Genomic DNA, 18,852 nt, shown 5'->3' with positions numbered 1-18,852 from the left:
CCAAACATAACCACATGAACATGGATCGCGCTTCATTGGTTAACATAATAAATTGCCAGCTAGAACCAACCAATTAGATCCAGAAAATAATTGCAACCCCCCCTCAGGCTACTTACCACAGTCTAAAGGCGGCTATTCAGGCCATGCACCAACATGAAAGCCTTCATGACTACAGCATACAGTGCTAGACCGGATGGCGTTAACCCTAGGGCACATCTGGGCTGCACATGTAGCAGACCGAAGTCCCCTGATCAAAGCCGCTCTGCAGCCCCATAGCCTTTGATCCTTCTGTACCAATGATGGAGGTGGACGGCCCCGCTGGTGTCCTGCCTCACCTTGCCACGCTCGCCATGGAGTTGCGCCGGTTGTGGACTTCACAGTACAGCTCTACAGGTGACGCTTTCCATCCGACTCTTCTCTCCGGACTGCTGGAGACAGCTCGGGAGTGTTCAGTCAATCGAGGAGGAGACGGTCGCATTGTGGATGATAGGATGTCATCTTTAGGAGAACAGCAGAGTTATGCAGTGCCCCCCTATTGCTCTCATTAACCCATTAATAAATCATGATGGTCTCACCGTGGCTGGCACTCTCCGATAACGAGCTGCATTCGGATTGGTACGCTTCATCTGCAATAAACAAAACAAAAAAGTATCATAGGGCGGCACCCGAGCCAAGCGTGCCAGGGCGGCACCCGAGCCAAGCGTGCCAGGGCGGCATACAAGCCAAGCGTGCCAGGGCGGCATACAAGCCAAGCGTGCCAGGGCGGCACCCAAGCCAAGCGTGCCAGGGCGGCACCCAAGCCAAGCGTGCCAGGGCGGCATACAAGCCAAGCGTGCCAGGGCGGCATACAAGCCAAGCGTGCCAGGGCGGCATATAAGATAAGCGTGAGAGGGCGGCATATAAGATAAGTGTGCCAGGGCGGCAATAACTCACCCAGCAGACTGTGCGGCACCCTGTGTGTGGGTCTCAAGCCCAGCTTCCTGCGCAGGTTGTTGCTCTGCTCCTCTAACTCCTGCAGTCTACGTAGTGCATCCAGATACACCAGCCTGCGCTTCCTGCGCTGCTCCAGCGTCAGCTCCGCGCTCTGCTCAGCTGCCAAGCTCAGCTTCCGGGCCGCCTCAGACATCTGCAGCTGCAGAGCAAAGTCCCTCTCCAAACGCTCAAGCTGGACCTCCTGCCGGCAGAGAGCATCCGGGTTACTCTAAGGGTTAATATTCCCATAATATGTTAATGAGGCACAACATGTAAGGCTGCAAAAAAAAAAAAAATCGAAATGAGTGTGGCCCTATGGAATGCTGGGAAATGTAGTCTCAACAGCTGGAATTCAGATCTTAATGTTTTTAGTGTCCTAACAATCCAAAAAATTATATGTGGAGGAGTACCAACAGCATTTTTGGGGACAAAAGGGTGTATGCCACCCCATGGAGCATCCTGTTCATTCCCACCAGGGATCGTTGTATACATGGTGATAGTTGTAATCCCACAAACTGCCAGTAGACGGTGCTGATGACTCCGCACGCCTCCATTATCTCCCATCATCTATAATTACTGGGGGTAATAGTGGGAAATTGCTTCCTAATTCTCAGATGCCTTAGAGGACAAACATCGTTATCAGGAACGAGCCCCAAGGTCACCCGCAGCGTTATCCACCAAGGACAAGCTGCACCTGACTGCACTGGACGCGAGCCATGTTCATTCAGATGCAGCCAGAGTCTGGGATCTCTGCTGGAAATGACGTCGCGTCAGGCTCTCCAGTCACCAGGAATAAAGACTCTTCATTACAGCTGAGCGATGATGCGAGTGGCAGTGATGTCGCAGTATCACCAACAGCTAGTGGCATTTATGGACCTAAAGGGGTTGTGCACGACTGGTCCATCCCAGCACAATCAGCTTAGATAACAGTGGATTCTCCCCTGCTGCTGTGGCTCCGTTCTAGTGGCGTAGGCGCCGCTGTTCACAGAAAGTGATGTGACATTAATGTGCCACGTGCCCGCTGCAGCGCCAGTGGTCCATCAATATTTAGTCAGGGTGGACGAAATAGTAAAGGCTGCAACTGACGAGTGGCCACTCAGGACCTGTAGCCGGCACGTGACCCAAGCCATGTCACCCTCCAGGAACAGCAGCGCCAACATCGCTGGAACAAGCCAGAGCGGGACATCGGAACAGTGAAGCATGTGCGCGACATTTAGCAGACTGGCGCGGTGAAGTGCAGTGCTTTTCAAGAAAGGTTGAAATATTACTCAACAAGATCATTGTCACCAATATATTCAACATTCATCTTTAAGGGATATGCAGAAATCCTTCCACAGTCATGACCTATTCACAAGATAAGCGGACTGTAAAATTGCTGCAGGTCCAACCACTGGCACCCCCACCGATCATGACAAAGGAGGTCCCAAAGTCCCCTGTGTGAATGGGGAGGGAGTGGACACGTGACTTCTTCTCATCCTCTATAGCACACGCTCACTATGGCTCCATTCACAGAAAGCGTTAAGCCCTGTTCTTGGGATCCATGGGGGTCTCAGCAGCCGGACCCCAGCAATCACATTTACCAATCCTGTGGACAGGTGATGTTTTTTTATGGGACCACCTCTAAGTTGTCTGCATCGTCTCACCTCTGCTCTGGTTACAGTGGCGGCGCTCACTCGAAAGGCTCTCTGCTTCCTTGTGATGACTGGGGGTCTCTCGCCATACTCCAAGGGGTACTCCGGGGGGACCTGCCCCGTCAGCTCCTGGGGGGAAACAGCAGTGCTGGGTGAGACGTTAGGACAGGACTGACTGCCCCCTTCATGGCTCATGCAGCATAAATCAGTAAAGCCTCATTAATTGCCACACCGACGGGGGCCGGGATCAGAGCTGTGCGCGCCAGGACTCAGCCACCACGCCGTGCCACTCCGTACAGTCACCGTATATGACGTGCATTTACAAGGCTTGTAATCCGCTCCAAGTCTATCTATCTCCAAATGCTGGGAAAACGAGCGCTATCTGTTGTTCTCTGTTATCACCCATTTCAAGATTGCTCGCGACTGATCGGAAGTCTGGACCCCATGATCCCTACTTTGTCTCACTGATCTCCAGCGGTGGCCTTTCCATATGTTATGTGCAGGCACAACAGCTGCAGGGCCCAGAAGTGATGACCGCCACATGTCCTCACCTCCCCGCATGCTGGAGACCGGGAATGGTCTTCCTAATTAGCTAGAACCTAACATTCTTATCCATTTTCTTCTTCTTTTACACACAGAAGTAATGGAGCAGTCATACTCACCGCCTCCTGCAGACACAGCCTCCGCAGCTCATGGACCTTCTGACGCAGAGACTCTTGGAGATCTCGCTGTTTCTCTCCGAGGTCGGAGATCAATTGGGCTCTCTGCTTAGAGGAGGCCTCAAACAGGGCCCCACCTGTAGAGAACATCTACACATCAGTGGATAACTGGAATCCCATCATTAAAACCACCAAACCGTTCATTAATAATACTGCCATGTAGTACATAATGGTGCAACACAGTGCCCAAACAACAGGGTCCTCAAGTCTACGAGAATTTAGCACAGGAACCTTCTTGAGAGAGAGAAAAAGTACCAATACCTGGTTTACAAACAGTATCACTGTGCTTGATCGGCCAGCAAACTCGCCTGACTTTATCCCCATAGAGAATCTATGGGGTATTGTCAAGAGGAAGATGAGAGACACCAGACCCAACAATGCAGATGAGATGAAGGCTACTATCAAAGCAACCTGGGCTTCCATAACCCCTCAGCAGTGCCACAGGCTGATCGCCTCCATGCCATGCCGCATTGATGCAGTAATTGATGCAAAAGGAGCCCCGACCAAGTATTGAGTGCATTTACTGAACATACATTTCAGTAGGCCAACATTTCAGATTTTAAAATAATTTTTCAAGCTGGTGGTATAAAGTATTCTAATTTACTGAGATAATGACTTGAGTTTTCATTGGCTGTAAGCCATAATCATCATCATCATCAACAGAAATAAACATGTGAAATAGATCACACTGTTTGTAAGGACTATATAATATGAGTTTCACTTTTTGTATTGAAGAACTGAAATAAATTAACTTTGTGATGATATTCTAATTTTGTGAGAAGCACCTGTGTATAGTGCACTAATATTACCACCTAATAGCCCCCATACACAAAGTACTATACAGTGACCAGTAATGTGCATGGGGGCCTCCTGACTCTCCCCCAACAGATGACGTGGAAGATACAAGGATCGCCAGCCATCTATTGTGTATGCGGGGACTTAACAGTGCCCAATTATCTGGGTTCTCCAGTCTATGCGGATTCAGCAGGGGCAGGTATAATCTTTCCCGTGTGGGTGGTGCAGCCTCCCCTTCCCCGGCTCAGTCCCTTCTATTACCCTGCCCTGGGTCTCAATATACGTGACCGTGCCCATCCCCATAATACACCCGTGTCGCTAAACCTGTGTGTGGGGCTGTAATCACACGTGTCTGTGTCTCCGAGTGCAGCCAAGCAGCACAGCACGCCAAGCAGCACAGCACGCCAAGCAGCACAGCACGCCAAGCAGCACAGCACGCCAAGCAGCACAGCACGCCAAGCAGCACAGCACGCCAAGCAGCACAGCACGCCAAGCAGCACAGCACGCCAAGCAGCACAGCACGCCAAGCAGCACAGCACGCCAAGCAGCACAGCACGCCAAGCAGCACAGCACGCCTGCAGTGTTCAGACGAGGTACACTGTCTGTTTACACGGACAGAGGATCTGGGGGTATCAGGCTTTAGGGTGGGCCACGTGCCTGTGAATCTAGTGCATATATGACGTCCCTGCAGTGACATCTCTGGGGGCACTACATTGTATCAGTGATGCCCGGGACCCTTGCACTGTTTGGCGATTCTCCATATTCCCGCCACTTCAAATCGCTGCCATATTGAACCAGATATCACAATTTTGTCTAGTGATACCACATTGCGGTCTGGCGGCCCCCAGCACATTAGATCAATGGCCTGATCAGCCAAGCAGGTGACCAGATACATAACCGTACGGTATTTTACCTGACGTGGAGATGCCACAGGGACCCTTCACCTCCATGTTCGCTCCGCAACTCCTACCAGCGCCGAGAGAAGCCTATGGAGATAAGGGGACACCAAGCACATGATCAGCGGCAACAAGTCATCACACTGCACTCCGTAACGGCCCCTGGAGACCCTCCACCCCGCACCGTGCTCTCCAGTGTAGGCATCAATGAGGGGGCTTCTGCCATGTCAATAAGGCCAATATGAATGCAAAAGGGAAAAGAAAGGAGATCGATGGGGGAAGGGAGGAAAAGTGTAGCCCCCCACCAATAAACTCCAGGAAGGTCCCGGCCTCCCCCTCCCTGCAGCGGACACCAAATGCCAGGAACTGAAGACCAACTCCAAGGACATCTGCTTCACAGATAAGGCACAGGACAGGCACATGGGAAGGAGGGCATATTACACGCAGATCCAACAACTCCAAGATTCGCTCCTACATCACATTCACTAGTCAGATGTCTTTCCTAAAAGCCACACACAGATATAAAGACTGTCCACCGGCCTTCACCCATACAGGATATCATCAATGAAGGAGAAGGTCGGCAGCATGCACTACAACTCCCAGCACGCTCTGCACCACTAAAGATCCTGAACAAGCCTTACAGAGGACTGCCGTACCCCCACTAAAGATCCTAAACAAGCCCTACAGAGGACCGCCGTACCCCCACAAAAGATCCTAAACAAGCCCTAAAGATGACTGCCGTACCCCCACAAAAGATCCTAAACAAGCCCTACAGAGGAGCACCGTACCCCAACTAAAGATCCTGAACAAGCCCTACAGAGGACCGCCGTACCCCCACAAAAGATCCTGAACAAGCCCTACAGAGGACCGCCGTACCCCCACTAAAGATCCTGAACAAGCCCTAAAGAGGACTGCCGTACCCCCACTAAAGATCCTGAACAAGCCCTACAGAGGACCACCGTACCCCCACTAAAGATCCTAAACAAGCCCTACAGAGGACCACCGTACCCCCACTAAAGATCCTGAACAAGCCCTACAGAGGACATCCGTACCCCACACCCTGAAGCTGGGGCTCTGCTTACATGCCAGGAACTTTCTGCTGTAAATCTCCAGGACTGAAGTGACTAAAGGGGAAGGGGATCAGCCATGATGGCGGCCATATTGGGCTTCACTCCGCTTTCCGTACGTCGGATGCAATTTCTCCTCTAATCTTGTACGGAGCGCTCCGTTGTGCGTGAATGTTTGGCGCCGTCTCCCTGTCGGTAACACGAGCCAGACACGACATGACAAGGACTGTGCGGCTGGAGGGTCCATTGAGACCTGACACACTTCACATTACAAGGTCGGCAGCAAAATGTCTCAGAAGACTGTAACCCCTTCCTGAACCGGTTTCCACATTGCACAGGTTATTATCAGTAACATATATGGTCACCCAGCTTTCCAGAGACCCTGAATGGCACATAAATCTAATGCTATGCAACTTCATCACAGCGGTTCTGGCAATGTGCTCATGAACCAGAAGGCTCTGGATGAACAGATATCTAGTGCTGCAGTGCAGCAGAGAGATTATTTGTCAGTTAGCCAGTTATGAGCAGGGCTGGCATCGAAAGCAAGCAACCCAGGCAAATACCCTGCAAAGCAGGTGGAGCGGAGACCATTTACAGGGAGAAAAAAAACAAAACACAGTGAAGGGGAAACAGTGTAATATAACCCTCATCCTCAGGATCGGAGGGGGCCCAGACGTCAGATCTCCATGCAGCACTATGTCGCCTTCATCCTCAGGATCGGAGGGGGCCCAGACGTCAGATCTCCATGCAGCACTATGTCGCCTTCATCCTCAGGATCGGAGGGGGCCCAGACGACGGATCTCCATGCAGCACTATGTCGCCTTCATCCTCAGGATCGGAGGGGGCCCAGACGTCAGATCTCCATGCAGCACTATGTCGCCTTCATCCTCAGGATCAGAGGGGGCCCAGACGTCAGATCTCCATGCAGCACTATGTCGCTTTCATCCTCAGGATCGGAGGGGGTCCAGACGTCAGATCTCCATGCAGCACTATGTCGCCTTCATCCTCAGGATCAGAGGGGTCCAAGACGTCAGATCTCCATGCAGCACTATGTCGCCTTCATCCTCAGGATCAGAGGGGTCCCAGATGTCAGATCTCCATGCAGCACTATGTCGCCTTCATCCTCAGGATCGGAGGGGGCCCAGACGACGGATCTCCATGCAGCACTATGTCGCCTTCATCCTCAGGATCAGAGGGGTCCCAGACGTCAGATCTCCATGCAGCACTATGTCGCCTTCATCCTCAGGATCAGAGGGGGCCCAGACGTCAGATCTCCATGCAGCACTATGTCGCTTTCATCCTCAGGATCGGAGGGGGCCCAGACGACGGATCTCCATGCAGCACTATGTCGCCTTCATCCTCAGGATCAGAGGGGTCCCAGACGTCAGATCTCCATGCAGCACTATGTCGCCTTCATCCTCAGGATCAGAGGGGGTCCAGACGACGGATCTCCATGCAGCACTATGTCGCCTTCATCCTCAGGATCAGAGGGGGCCCAGACGTCAGATCTCCATGCAGCACTATGTCGCCTTCATCCTCAGGATCAGAGGGGGCCCAGACGTCAGATCTCCATGCAGCACTATGTCGCCTTCATCCTCAGGATCGGAGGGGGCCCAGACGACGGATCTCCATGCAGCACTATGTCGCCTTCATCCTCAGGATCAGAGGGGGCCCAGACGTCAGATCTCCATGCAGCACTATGTCGCTTTCATCCTCAGGATCGGAGGGGGCCCAGACGTCAGATCTCCATGCAGCACTATGTCGCCTTCATCCTCAGGATCAGAGGGGTCCAAGACGTCAGATCTCCATGCAGCACTATGTCGCCTTCATCCTCAGGATCAGAGGGGTCCCAGATGTCAGATCTCCATGCAGCACTATGTCGCCTTCATCCTCAGGATCGGAGGGGGCCCAGACGACGGATCTCCATGCAGCACTATGTCGCCTTCATTCTCAGGATCAGAGGGGGCCCAGACGTCAGATCTCCATGCAGCACTATGTCGCTTTCATCATCAGGATCGGAGGGGGCCCAGACGTCAGATCTCCATGCAGCACTATGTCGCCTTCATCCTCAGGATCGGAGGGGTCCCAGACGTCAGATCTCCATGCAGCACTATGTCGCCTTCATTCTCAGGATCAGAGGGGGCCCAGACGTCAGATCTCCATGCAGCACTATGTCGCTTTCATCCTCAGGATCGGAGGGGGTCCAGACATCAGATCTCCATGCAGCACTATGTCGCCTTCATTCTCAGGATCAGAGGGGGCCCAGACGTCAGATCTCCATGCAGCACTATGTCGCTTTCATCCTCAGGATCGGAGGGGGTCCAGACATCAGATCTCCATGCAGCACTATGTCGCCTTCATTCTCAGGATCAGAGGGGTCCCAGATGTCAGATCTCCATGCAGCACTATGTCGCCTTCATTCTCAGGATCAGAGGGGGCCCAGACGTCAGATCTCCATGCAGCACTATGTCGCTTTCATCCTCAGGATCGGAGGGGGTCCAGACATCAGATCTCCATGCAGCACTATGTCGCCTTCATCCTCAGGATCGGAGGGGGCCCAGACGTCAGATCTCCATGCAGCACTATGTCGCCTTCATCCTCAGGATCAGAGGGGTCCCAGACGTCAGATCTCCATGCAGCACTATGTCGCCTTCATCCTCAGGATCAGAGGGGGCCCAGACGTCAGATCTCCATGCAGCACTATGTCGCTTTCATCCTCAGGATCGGAGGGGGCCCAGACGACGGATCTCCATGCAGCACTATGTCGCCTTCATCCTCAGGATCAGAGGGGTCCCAGACGTCAGATCTCCATGCAGCACTATGTCGCCTTCATCCTCAGGATCAGAGGGGGTCCAGACGACGGATCTCCATGCAGCACTATGTCGCCTTCATCCTCAGGATCAGAGGGGGCCCAGACGTCAGATCTCCATGCAGCACTATGTCGCTTTCATCCTCAGGATCGGAGGGGGCCCAGACGTCAGACCTCCATGCAGCACTATGTCGCCTTCATCCTCAGGATCAGAGGGGTCCCAGACGTCAGATCTCCATGCAGCACTATGTCGCCTTCATCCTCAGGATCAGAGGGGTCCCAGATGTCAGATCTCCATGCAGCACTATGTCGCCTTCATCCTCAGGATCGGAGGGGGCCCAGACGACGGATCTCCATGCAGCACTATGTCGCTTTCATCATCAGGATCGGAGGGGGCCCAGACGTCAGATCTCCATGCAGCACTATGTCGCCTTCATCCTCAGGATCAGAGGGGTCCCAGACGTCAGATCTCCATGCAGCACTATGTCGCCTTCATTCTCAGGATCAGAGGGGTCCCAGACGTCAGATCTCCATGCAGCACTATGTCGCCTTCATTCTCAGGATCAGAGGGGGCCCAGACGTCAGATCTCCATGCAGCACTATGTCGCTTTCATCCTCAGGATCGGAGGGGGTCCAGACATCAGATCTCCATGCAGCACTATGTCGCCTTCATCCTCAGGATCGGAGGGGGCCCAGACGTCAGATCTCCATGCAGCACTATGTCGCCTTCATCCTCAGGATCAGAGGGGTCCCAGACGTCAGATCTCCATGCAGCACTATGTCGCCTTCATCCTCAGGATCAGAGGGGGTCCAGACGACGGATCTCCATGCAGCACTATGTCGCCTTCATCCTCAGGATCAGAGGGGGCCCAGACGTCAGATCTCCATGCAGCACTATGTCGCTTTCATCCTCAGGATCGGAGGGGGCCCAGACGTCAGACCTCCATGCAGCACTATGTCGCCTTCATCCTCAGGATCAGAGGGGTCCAAGACGTCAGATCTCCATGCAGCACTATGTCGCCTTCATCCTCAGGATCAGAGGGGTCCCAGATGTCAGATCTCCATGCAGCACTATGTCGCCTTCATCCTCAGGATCGGAGGGGGCCCAGACGACGGATCTCCATGCAGCACTATGTCGCCTTCATCCTCAGGATCAGAGGGGTCCCAGACGTCAGATCTCCATGCAGCACTATGTCGCCTTCATTCTCAGGATCAGAGGGGGCCCAGACGTCAGATCTCCATGCAGCACTATGTCGCTTTCATCATCAGGATCGGAGGGGGTCCAGACGTCAGATCTCCATGCAGCACTATGTCGCCTTCATCCTCAGGATCAGAGGGGTCCAAGACGTCAGATCTCCATGCAGCACTATGTCGCCTTCATCCTCAGGATCAGAGGGGTCCCAGATGTCAGATCTCCATGCAGCACTATGTCGCCTTCATCCTCAGGATCGGAGGGGGCCCAGACGACGGATCTCCATGCAGCACTATGTCGCCTTCATCCTCAGGATCAGAGGGGTCCCAGACGTCAGATCTCCATGCAGCACTATGTCGCCTTCATCCTCAGGATCAGAGGGGGCCCAGACGTCAGATCTCCATGCAGCACTATGTCGCTTTCATCCTCAGGATCGGAGGGGGCCCAGACGACGGATCTCCATGCAGCACTATGTCGCCTTCATCCTCAGGATCAGAGGGGTCCCAGACGTCAGATCTCCATGCAGCACTATGTCGCCTTCATCCTCAGGATCAGAGGGGGTCCAGACGACGGATCTCCATGCAGCACTATGTCGCCTTCATCCTCAGGATCAGAGGGGGCCCAGACGTCAGATCTCCATGCAGCACTATGTCGCCTTCATCCTCAGGATCAGAGGGGGCCCAGACGTCAGATCTCCATGCAGCACTATGTCGCCTTCATCCTCAGGATCGGAGGGGGCCCAGACGACGGATCTCCATGCAGCACTATGTCGCCTTCATCCTCAGGATCAGAGGGGGCCCAGACGTCAGATCTCCATGCAGCACTATGTCGCTTTCATCCTCAGGATCGGAGGGGGCCCAGACGTCAGATCTCCATGCAGCACTATGTCGCCTTCATCCTCAGGATCAGAGGGGTCCAAGACGTCAGATCTCCATGCAGCACTATGTCGCCTTCATCCTCAGGATCAGAGGGGTCCCAGATGTCAGATCTCCATGCAGCACTATGTCGCCTTCATCCTCAGGATCGGAGGGGGCCCAGACGACGGATCTCCATGCAGCACTATGTCGCCTTCATTCTCAGGATCAGAGGGGGCCCAGACGTCAGATCTCCATGCAGCACTATGTCGCTTTCATCATCAGGATCGGAGGGGGCCCAGACGTCAGATCTCCATGCAGCACTATGTCGCCTTCATCCTCAGGATCGGAGGGGTCCCAGACGTCAGATCTCCATGCAGCACTATGTCGCCTTCATTCTCAGGATCAGAGGGGGCCCAGACGTCAGATCTCCATGCAGCACTATGTCGCTTTCATCCTCAGGATCGGAGGGGGTCCAGACATCAGATCTCCATGCAGCACTATGTCGCCTTCATTCTCAGGATCAGAGGGGGCCCAGACGTCAGATCTCCATGCAGCACTATGTCGCTTTCATCCTCAGGATCGGAGGGGGTCCAGACATCAGATCTCCATGCAGCACTATGTCGCCTTCATTCTCAGGATCAGAGGGGTCCCAGATGTCAGATCTCCATGCAGCACTATGTCGCCTTCATTCTCAGGATCAGAGGGGGCCCAGACGTCAGATCTCCATGCAGCACTATGTCGCTTTCATCCTCAGGATCGGAGGGGGTCCAGACATCAGATCTCCATGCAGCACTATGTCGCCTTCATCCTCAGGATCGGAGGGGGCCCAGACGTCAGATCTCCATGCAGCACTATGTCGCCTTCATCCTCAGGATCAGAGGGGTCCCAGACGTCAGATCTCCATGCAGCACTATGTCGCCTTCATCCTCAGGATCAGAGGGGGCCCAGACGTCAGATCTCCATGCAGCACTATGTCGCTTTCATCCTCAGGATCGGAGGGGGCCCAGACGACGGATCTCCATGCAGCACTATGTCGCCTTCATCCTCAGGATCAGAGGGGTCCCAGACGTCAGATCTCCATGCAGCACTATGTCGCCTTCATCCTCAGGATCAGAGGGGGTCCAGACGACGGATCTCCATGCAGCACTATGTCGCCTTCATCCTCAGGATCAGAGGGGGCCCAGACGTCAGATCTCCATGCAGCACTATGTCGCTTTCATCCTCAGGATCGGAGGGGGCCCAGACGTCAGACCTCCATGCAGCACTATGTCGCCTTCATCCTCAGGATCAGAGGGGTCCCAGACGTCAGATCTCCATGCAGCACTATGTCGCCTTCATTCTCAGGATCAGAGGGGTCCCAGACGTCAGATCTCCATGCAGCACTATGTCGCCTTCATTCTCAGGATCAGAGGGGTCCCAGACGTCAGATCTCCATGCAGCACTATGTCGCCTTCATTCTCAGGATCAGAGGGGGCCCAGACGTCAGATCTCCATGCAGCACTATGTCGCTTTCATCCTCAGGATCGGAGGGGGCCCAGACGTCAGACCTCCATGCAGCACTATGTCGCCTTCATCCTCAGGATCAGAGGGGTCCCAGACGTCAGATCTCCATGCAGCACTATGTCGCCTTCATTCTCAGGATCAGAGGGGTCCCAGACGTCAGATCTCCATGCAGCACTATGTCGCCTTCATTCTCAGGATCAGAGGGGTCCCAGACGTCAGATCTCCATGCAGCACTATGTCGCCTTCATTCTCAGGATCAGAGGGGGCCCAGACGTCAGATCTCCATGCAGCACTATGTCGCTTTCATCCTCAGGATCGGAGGGGGTCCAGACATCAGATCTCCATGCAGCACTATGTCGCCTTCATCCTCAGGATCGGAGGGGGCCCAGACGTCAGATCTCCATGCAGCACTATGTCGCCTTCATCCTCAGGATCAGAGGGGTCCCAGACGTCAGATCTCCATGCAGCACTATGTCGCCTTCATCCTCAGGATCAGAGGGGGTCCAGACGACGGATCTCCATGCAGCACTATGTCGCCTTCATCCTCAGGATCAGAGGGGGCCCAGACGTCAGATCTCCATGCAGCACTATGTCGCTTTCATCCTCAGGATCGGAGGGGGCCCAGACGTCAGACCTCCATGCAGCACTATGTCGCCTTCATCCTCAGGATCAGAGGGGTCCAAGACGTCAGATCTCCATGCAGCACTATGTCGCCTTCATCCTCAGGATCAGAGGGGTCCCAGATGTCAGATCTCCATGCAGCACTATGTCGCCTTCATCCTCAGGATCGGAGGGGGCCCAGACGACGGATCTCCATGCAGCACTATGTCGCCTTCATCCTCAGGATCAGAGGGGTCCCAGACGTCAGATCTCCATGCAGCACTATGTCGCCTTCATTCTCAGGATCAGAGGGGGCCCAGACGTCAGATCTCCATGCAGCACTATGTCGCTTTCATCATCAGGATCGGAGGGGGCCCAGACGTCAGATCTCCATGCAGCACTATGTCGCCTTCATCCTCAGGATCAGAGGGGTCCCAGACGTCAGATCTCCATGCAGCACTATGTCGCCTTCATTCTCAGGATCAGAGGGGTCCCAGACGTCAGATCTCCATGCAGCACTATGTCGCCTTCATTCTCAGGATCAGAGGGGGCCCAGACGTCAGATCTCCATGCAGCACTATGTCGCTTTCATCCTCAGGATCGGAGGGGGTCCAGACATCAGATCTCCATGCAGCACTATGTCGCCTTCATTCTCAGGATCAGAGGGGTCCCAGATGTCAGATCTCCATGCAGCACTATGTCGCCTTCATTCTCAGGATCAGAGGGGGCCCAGACGTCAGATCTCCATGCAGCACTATGTCGCTTTCATCCTCAGGATCGGAGGGGGTCCAGACATCAGATCTCCATGCAGCACTATGTCGCCTTCATCCTCAGGATCGGAGGGGGCCCAGACGTCAGATCTCCATGCAGCACTATGTCGCCTTCATCCTCAGGATCAGAGGGGTCCCAGACGTCAGATCTCCATGCAGCACTATGTCGCCTTCATCCTCAGGATCAGAGGGGTCCCAGATGTCAGATCTCCATGCAGCACTATGTCGCCTTCATTCTCAGGATCAGAGGGGGCCCAGACGTCAGATCTCCATGCAGCACTATGTCGCTTTCATCCTCAGGATCGGAGGGGGTCCAGACATCAGATCTCCATGCAGCACTATGTCGCCTTCATCCTCAGGATCAGAGGGGTCCCAGACGTCAGATCTCCATGCAGCACTATGTCGCCTTCATTCTAAGGATCAGAGGGGGCCCAGACGTCAGATCTCCATGCAGCACTATGTCGCTTTCATCCTCAGGATCGGAGGGGGTCCAGACATCAGATCTCCATGCAGCACTATGTCGCCTTCATCCTCAGGATCGGAGGGGGCCCAGACGTCAGATCTCCATGCAGCACTATGTCGCCTTCATCCTCAGGATCAGAGGGGTCCCAGACGTCAGATCTCCATGCAGCACTATGTCGCCTTCATCCTCAGGATCAGAGGGGTCCCAGATGTCAGATCTCCATGCAGCACTATGTCGCCTTCATTCTCAGGATCAGAGGGGGCCCAGACGTCAGATCTCCATGCAGCACTATGTCGCTTTCATCCTCAGGATCGGAGGGGGTCCAGACATCAGATCTCCATGCAGCACTATGTCGCCTTCATCCTCAGGATCGGAGGGGGCCCAGACGTCAGATTTCCATGCAGCACTATGTCGCCTTCATCCTCAGGATCGGAGGGGGCCCAGATGTCAGATCTCCATGCAGCACTATGTCGCCTTCATCCTCACGATCGGAGGGGGCCCAGACGTCAGATCTCTATGCAGCACTATGTCGCCTTCATCCTCACGATCGGAGGGGTCCCAGATGTCAGATCTCCATGCAGCACTATGTCGCCTTCATCCTCAGGATCGGAGGGGGTCCAGACGTCAGATCTCCATGCAGCACTATGTCGCCTTCATCCTCAGGATCGGAGGGGGCCCAGATGTCAGCTCTCCATGCAGCACTATGTCGCCTTCATCCTCAGGATCAGAGGGGTCCCAGACGTCAGATCTCCATGCAGCACTATGTCGCCTTCATTCTAAGGATCAGAGGGGGCCCAGACGTCAGATCTCCATGCAGCACTATGTCGCTTTCATCCTCAGGATCGGAGGGGGTCCAGACATCAGATCTCCATGCAGCACTATGTCGCCTTCATCCTCAGGATCGGAGGGGGCCCAGACGTCAGATCTCCATGCAGCACTATGTCGCCTTCATCCTCAGGATCAGAGGGGTCCCAGACGTCAGATCTCCATGCAGCACTATGTCGCCTTCATCCTCAGGATCAGAGGGGTCCCAGATGTCAGATCTCCATGCAGCACTATGTCGCCTTCATTCTCAGGATCAGAGGGGGCCCAGACGTCAGATCTCCATGCAGCACTATGTCGCTTTCATCCTCAGGATCGGAGGGGGTCCAGACATCAGATCTCCATGCAGCACTATGTCGCCTTCATCCTCAGGATCGGAGGGGGCCCAGACGTCAGATTTCCATGCAGCACTATGTCGCCTTCATCCTCAGGATCGGAGGGGGCCCAGATGTCAGATCTCCATGCAGCACTATGTCGCCTTCATCCTCACGATCGGAGGGGGCCCAGACGTCAGATCTCTATGCAGCACTATGTCGCCTTCATCCTCACGATCGGAGGGGTCCCAGATGTCAGATCTCCATGCAGCACTATGTCGCCTTCATCCTCAGGATCGGAGGGGGTCCAGACGTCAGATCTCCATGCAGCACTATGTCGCCTTCATCCTCAGGATCGGAGGGGGCCCAGATGTCAGCTCTCCATGCAGCACTATGTCGCCTTCATCCTCAGGATCGGAGGGGGTCCAGATGTCAGATCTCCATGCAGCACTATTTCGCCTTCATCCTCAGGATCGGAGGGGGCCCAGACGTTGGATCTCCATGCAGCACTATGTCGCCTTCATCCTCAGGATCGGAGGGGGCCCAGATGTCAGATCTCCATGCAGCACTATGTCGCCTTCATCCTCAGGATCGGAGGGGGTCCAGACGTCAGATCTCCATGCAGCACTATGTCGCCTTCATCCTCAGGATCGGAGGGGGCCCAGATGTCAGCTCTCCATGCAGCACTATGTCGCCTTCATCCTCAGGATCGGAGGGGGCCCAGATGTCAGCTCTCCATGCAGCACTATTTCGCCTTCATCCTCAGGATCGGAGGGGGCCCAGACGTTGGATCTCCATGCAGCACTATGTCGCCTTCATCTTCAGGATCAGAGGGGGTCCCATGCAGCGACACATAACTTATTCTCAAGATCAGAGGGGGTCCAAGCCTGCCTTCCCCTTTACCTTGCCTGTGTGTCAATGTAGTTCTGCCAATGCACCAAGAGGCCCTGGATGAACAATTCTGCCATGCATGTAATCATCAGCAACACAAGTGCATGCGGTGCTATGGGCCTGTTCAGGCACATTCCCCTTTTGCCTTGCATACTACAGGCGCCACCATAAAGGAAAGGGTGGGAACGAGCTTTCCCAATATGTTGGGTGTAAAGCAGCCAAGTCTTCATGTGGCCCCTTCTAGAAGACGCACGGTCAATCACCCATAAACCAGAGATGGCCACCAAACACAGAAATCCTGGCAAATCTGGGTATAAGGTTGGACCCAATGTTACTGTGATCCCCAATTTACCTGGACCCAGTCCTGGGAACATGACTCTTTTGGCAAACCCTATCCTGCCCCTTGTGCCAAGCGGCCTCCTCGCCCGGTCTGTGCCATGTCACACTGCAAAGGTTACAGCTGAATCACGGACAGATCAGGCTTCCGTCACTTCTGCAAACAATTCTGTCATCCTGTGCAACAAGCCGGGGATTGTTCCAGAATGCAGCGTCACCGGGGATCAGCGTGTCCTAAGCCTCTGATCTATCGCAGCAAACACCTCCCCGATCCCCGCGATCCATCACTCATTAACACAATGCATGCCATTGTCCACGCCTCGCTGGTATCTGCGCAATCCAGCGTCCTCACATTACAATACAAACATTTTTATGACCTCGCCACCCTCTCCCAAGGACTACTGTAACCCTAAAGACAAATCCCCCCCCAGTTCTACTTTTCTGAAAACTTCATAAAACTTTTATTCAGACACTTTTTAGCGATTTCTGGGATCTTGGAAAAGCTGGGTAACACTACAACCGCCATTATAACTCCCAACCCCCCGACGTGCTGTACAGGGGACTACCTGCCACCTGAATGGACCTGTATAGCAGACGCAGGGCAGCCGCACAAGGATGGATACTGATGGGGGTACAACAATGCAGCGCTTTCATCCTCCGGATCAATGGGAGTCCCAGACTGCAGACCTCTACGGATCATAAATACAAATATCTCTTTATTAAAGGGGATTACTAACCAGTTTCAGGGAAAGTTGGGCTTTAATGTCACCCAGCTTTCCCAGATCAGCAGGTTTGCTCCAGTTTGCATTGACATTCAGGACACAGAGAAAGCTGGGTAACACCTTGGCACAAAGCTTTGTAACAGCTGGAGAGCCACGGGATGGGGGATCACTGGTGTAGGGCAAACATCTGCAGAAACCTCCTAATAGAATGACATTCAGGAATATATGTCCGGTGTCTGCCTTAACCCCAAAAGACCCTGGCATCGTCTAGATGTGCTGCCCCTTCCCAAACTGCAGATGTGGAGTCAAAAACTCACATGCCACATGTTTCAGCGCAGGAGACCAAGTGTCCCCCAAATATGTCATCAGATGGGGTCCTTAAATTAAAGGGCTATTCCCATCTTCATAGATAGTGCTGATGTAAACAAGCATTTTTGCAATTTACTGCTTATTAAAATTTGCAGTCGTTCTTGAGATACCACTCGTTGCCTAGGAGACCGACCACCGCTGCTTGCAAGCGCTGTGCTGAAGCTGACCAGGATTGGGAGGTAACATCGCACTCCAGCGATTCTGGCAGCTTCAAAACGCAATAGAAAAAGCAGGTGAATACTCCTCATGTTCTGAAGTGGTCGGTCTCCGAGGCAACAAGCTATAAACTAAAGAGAAAATAGCTCAAGGCTGAAAATTTTAATAATTTAATTGCAAAATGTCTTGTATTAACAAGCACTATCCATCCATGAAGACGGCAATCACCCTTTAACATGGAAAAGCTGGGTGACGTACCCTGAGGCACATGTAATAGCAGACCTATTGCCGGGCACCCAGCTTTTCTAACAGGTGACCTCACAAGAGAAGAGGACTACTTCTGCTTTGGGGGCAATGTGTAAGGAAACCTCCACATTTGCAGTATATGGGGTCTTGTTCTGACAAAAGGTGTGAAATGCCGCCTACCCCTCCACCCCCCCCCCCAGCAGTAAGCTTGCATTGTGCGCCCTTTACTTACCGTACGCGATCCAGCAGACGGCCATTCACCTCCCGAATCTGAAAACAAGACAGAACACATAAAAAGCGTGCACATGATATTGCTGTTGGGCATGTAGCGGGGCCGAGCGTGCAAACCTAGCGGGGCCGAGCGTGCAAACCTAGCGGGGCCGAGCGTGCAAACCTAGCGGGGCCGAGCGTGCAAACCTAGCGGGGCCGAGCGTGCAAACCTAGCGGGGCCGAGCGTGCAAACCTAGCGGGGCCGAGCGTGCAAACCTAGCGGGGCCGAGCGTGCTACTAATGCCAGGAGGAATTTCTGCAATTATCCAATGTCTTGTCCTGCTTAGAATATTTATAACACAATGACAAGCTCAGCTCTGCTACATCTGTGGGCACATATTACATATTATTTACGTCATGTATTATCCCATTCAATCCTTTTATAGTTATGTTGGTTCAGGGAAAAGCAGAGCCGAAATGGCCATCATTATGGAGTTGGTACGTGGGGTGCC

At 53.7% G+C, this 18,852-nt stretch overlaps 1 protein-coding gene across 7 annotated transcripts in view; it reads right to left on the bottom strand.

The window, feature by feature from the left end:
- CCDC120 (coiled-coil domain containing 120) overlaps window positions 1–18,852 on the bottom strand; it is a 59,326-nt gene that overhangs the window by 4,509 nt on the left and 35,965 nt on the right. For 5 of the 7 annotated variants that reach the window (XM_077284213.1, XM_077284208.1, XM_077284211.1 and 2 more), the window contains exons 2-8: window positions 18,363–18,400; window positions 5,031–5,103; window positions 3,266–3,399; window positions 2,616–2,732; window positions 934–1,201; window positions 576–626; window positions 336–498 (exon numbers count right to left, since the gene is read on the bottom strand). In XM_077284213.1, coding sequence (XP_077140328.1) covers window positions 336–498; window positions 576–626; window positions 934–1,201; window positions 2,616–2,732; window positions 3,266–3,399; window positions 5,031–5,067 — 770 coding nt within the window. In that variant the 5' untranslated portion in view covers window positions 5,068–5,103; window positions 18,363–18,400. The remainder of the gene's footprint in view (window positions 1–335; window positions 499–575; window positions 627–933; window positions 1,202–2,615; window positions 2,733–3,265; window positions 3,400–5,030; window positions 5,104–18,362; window positions 18,401–18,852) is intronic. The other 2 variants (XM_077284214.1, XM_077284215.1) reach the window with 1 other exon arrangement.

The sequence above is a fragment of the Ranitomeya variabilis genome, chromosome 2 (genome assembly GCF_051348905.1).
Source record: "Ranitomeya variabilis isolate aRanVar5 chromosome 2, aRanVar5.hap1, whole genome shotgun sequence".
Lineage (NCBI taxonomy): Eukaryota > Metazoa > Chordata > Amphibia > Anura > Dendrobatidae > Ranitomeya > Ranitomeya variabilis.
The sequence above is the reverse complement of the archived record's forward strand: the minus strand, read 5'-3'. Positions and strand labels throughout refer to the sequence as shown.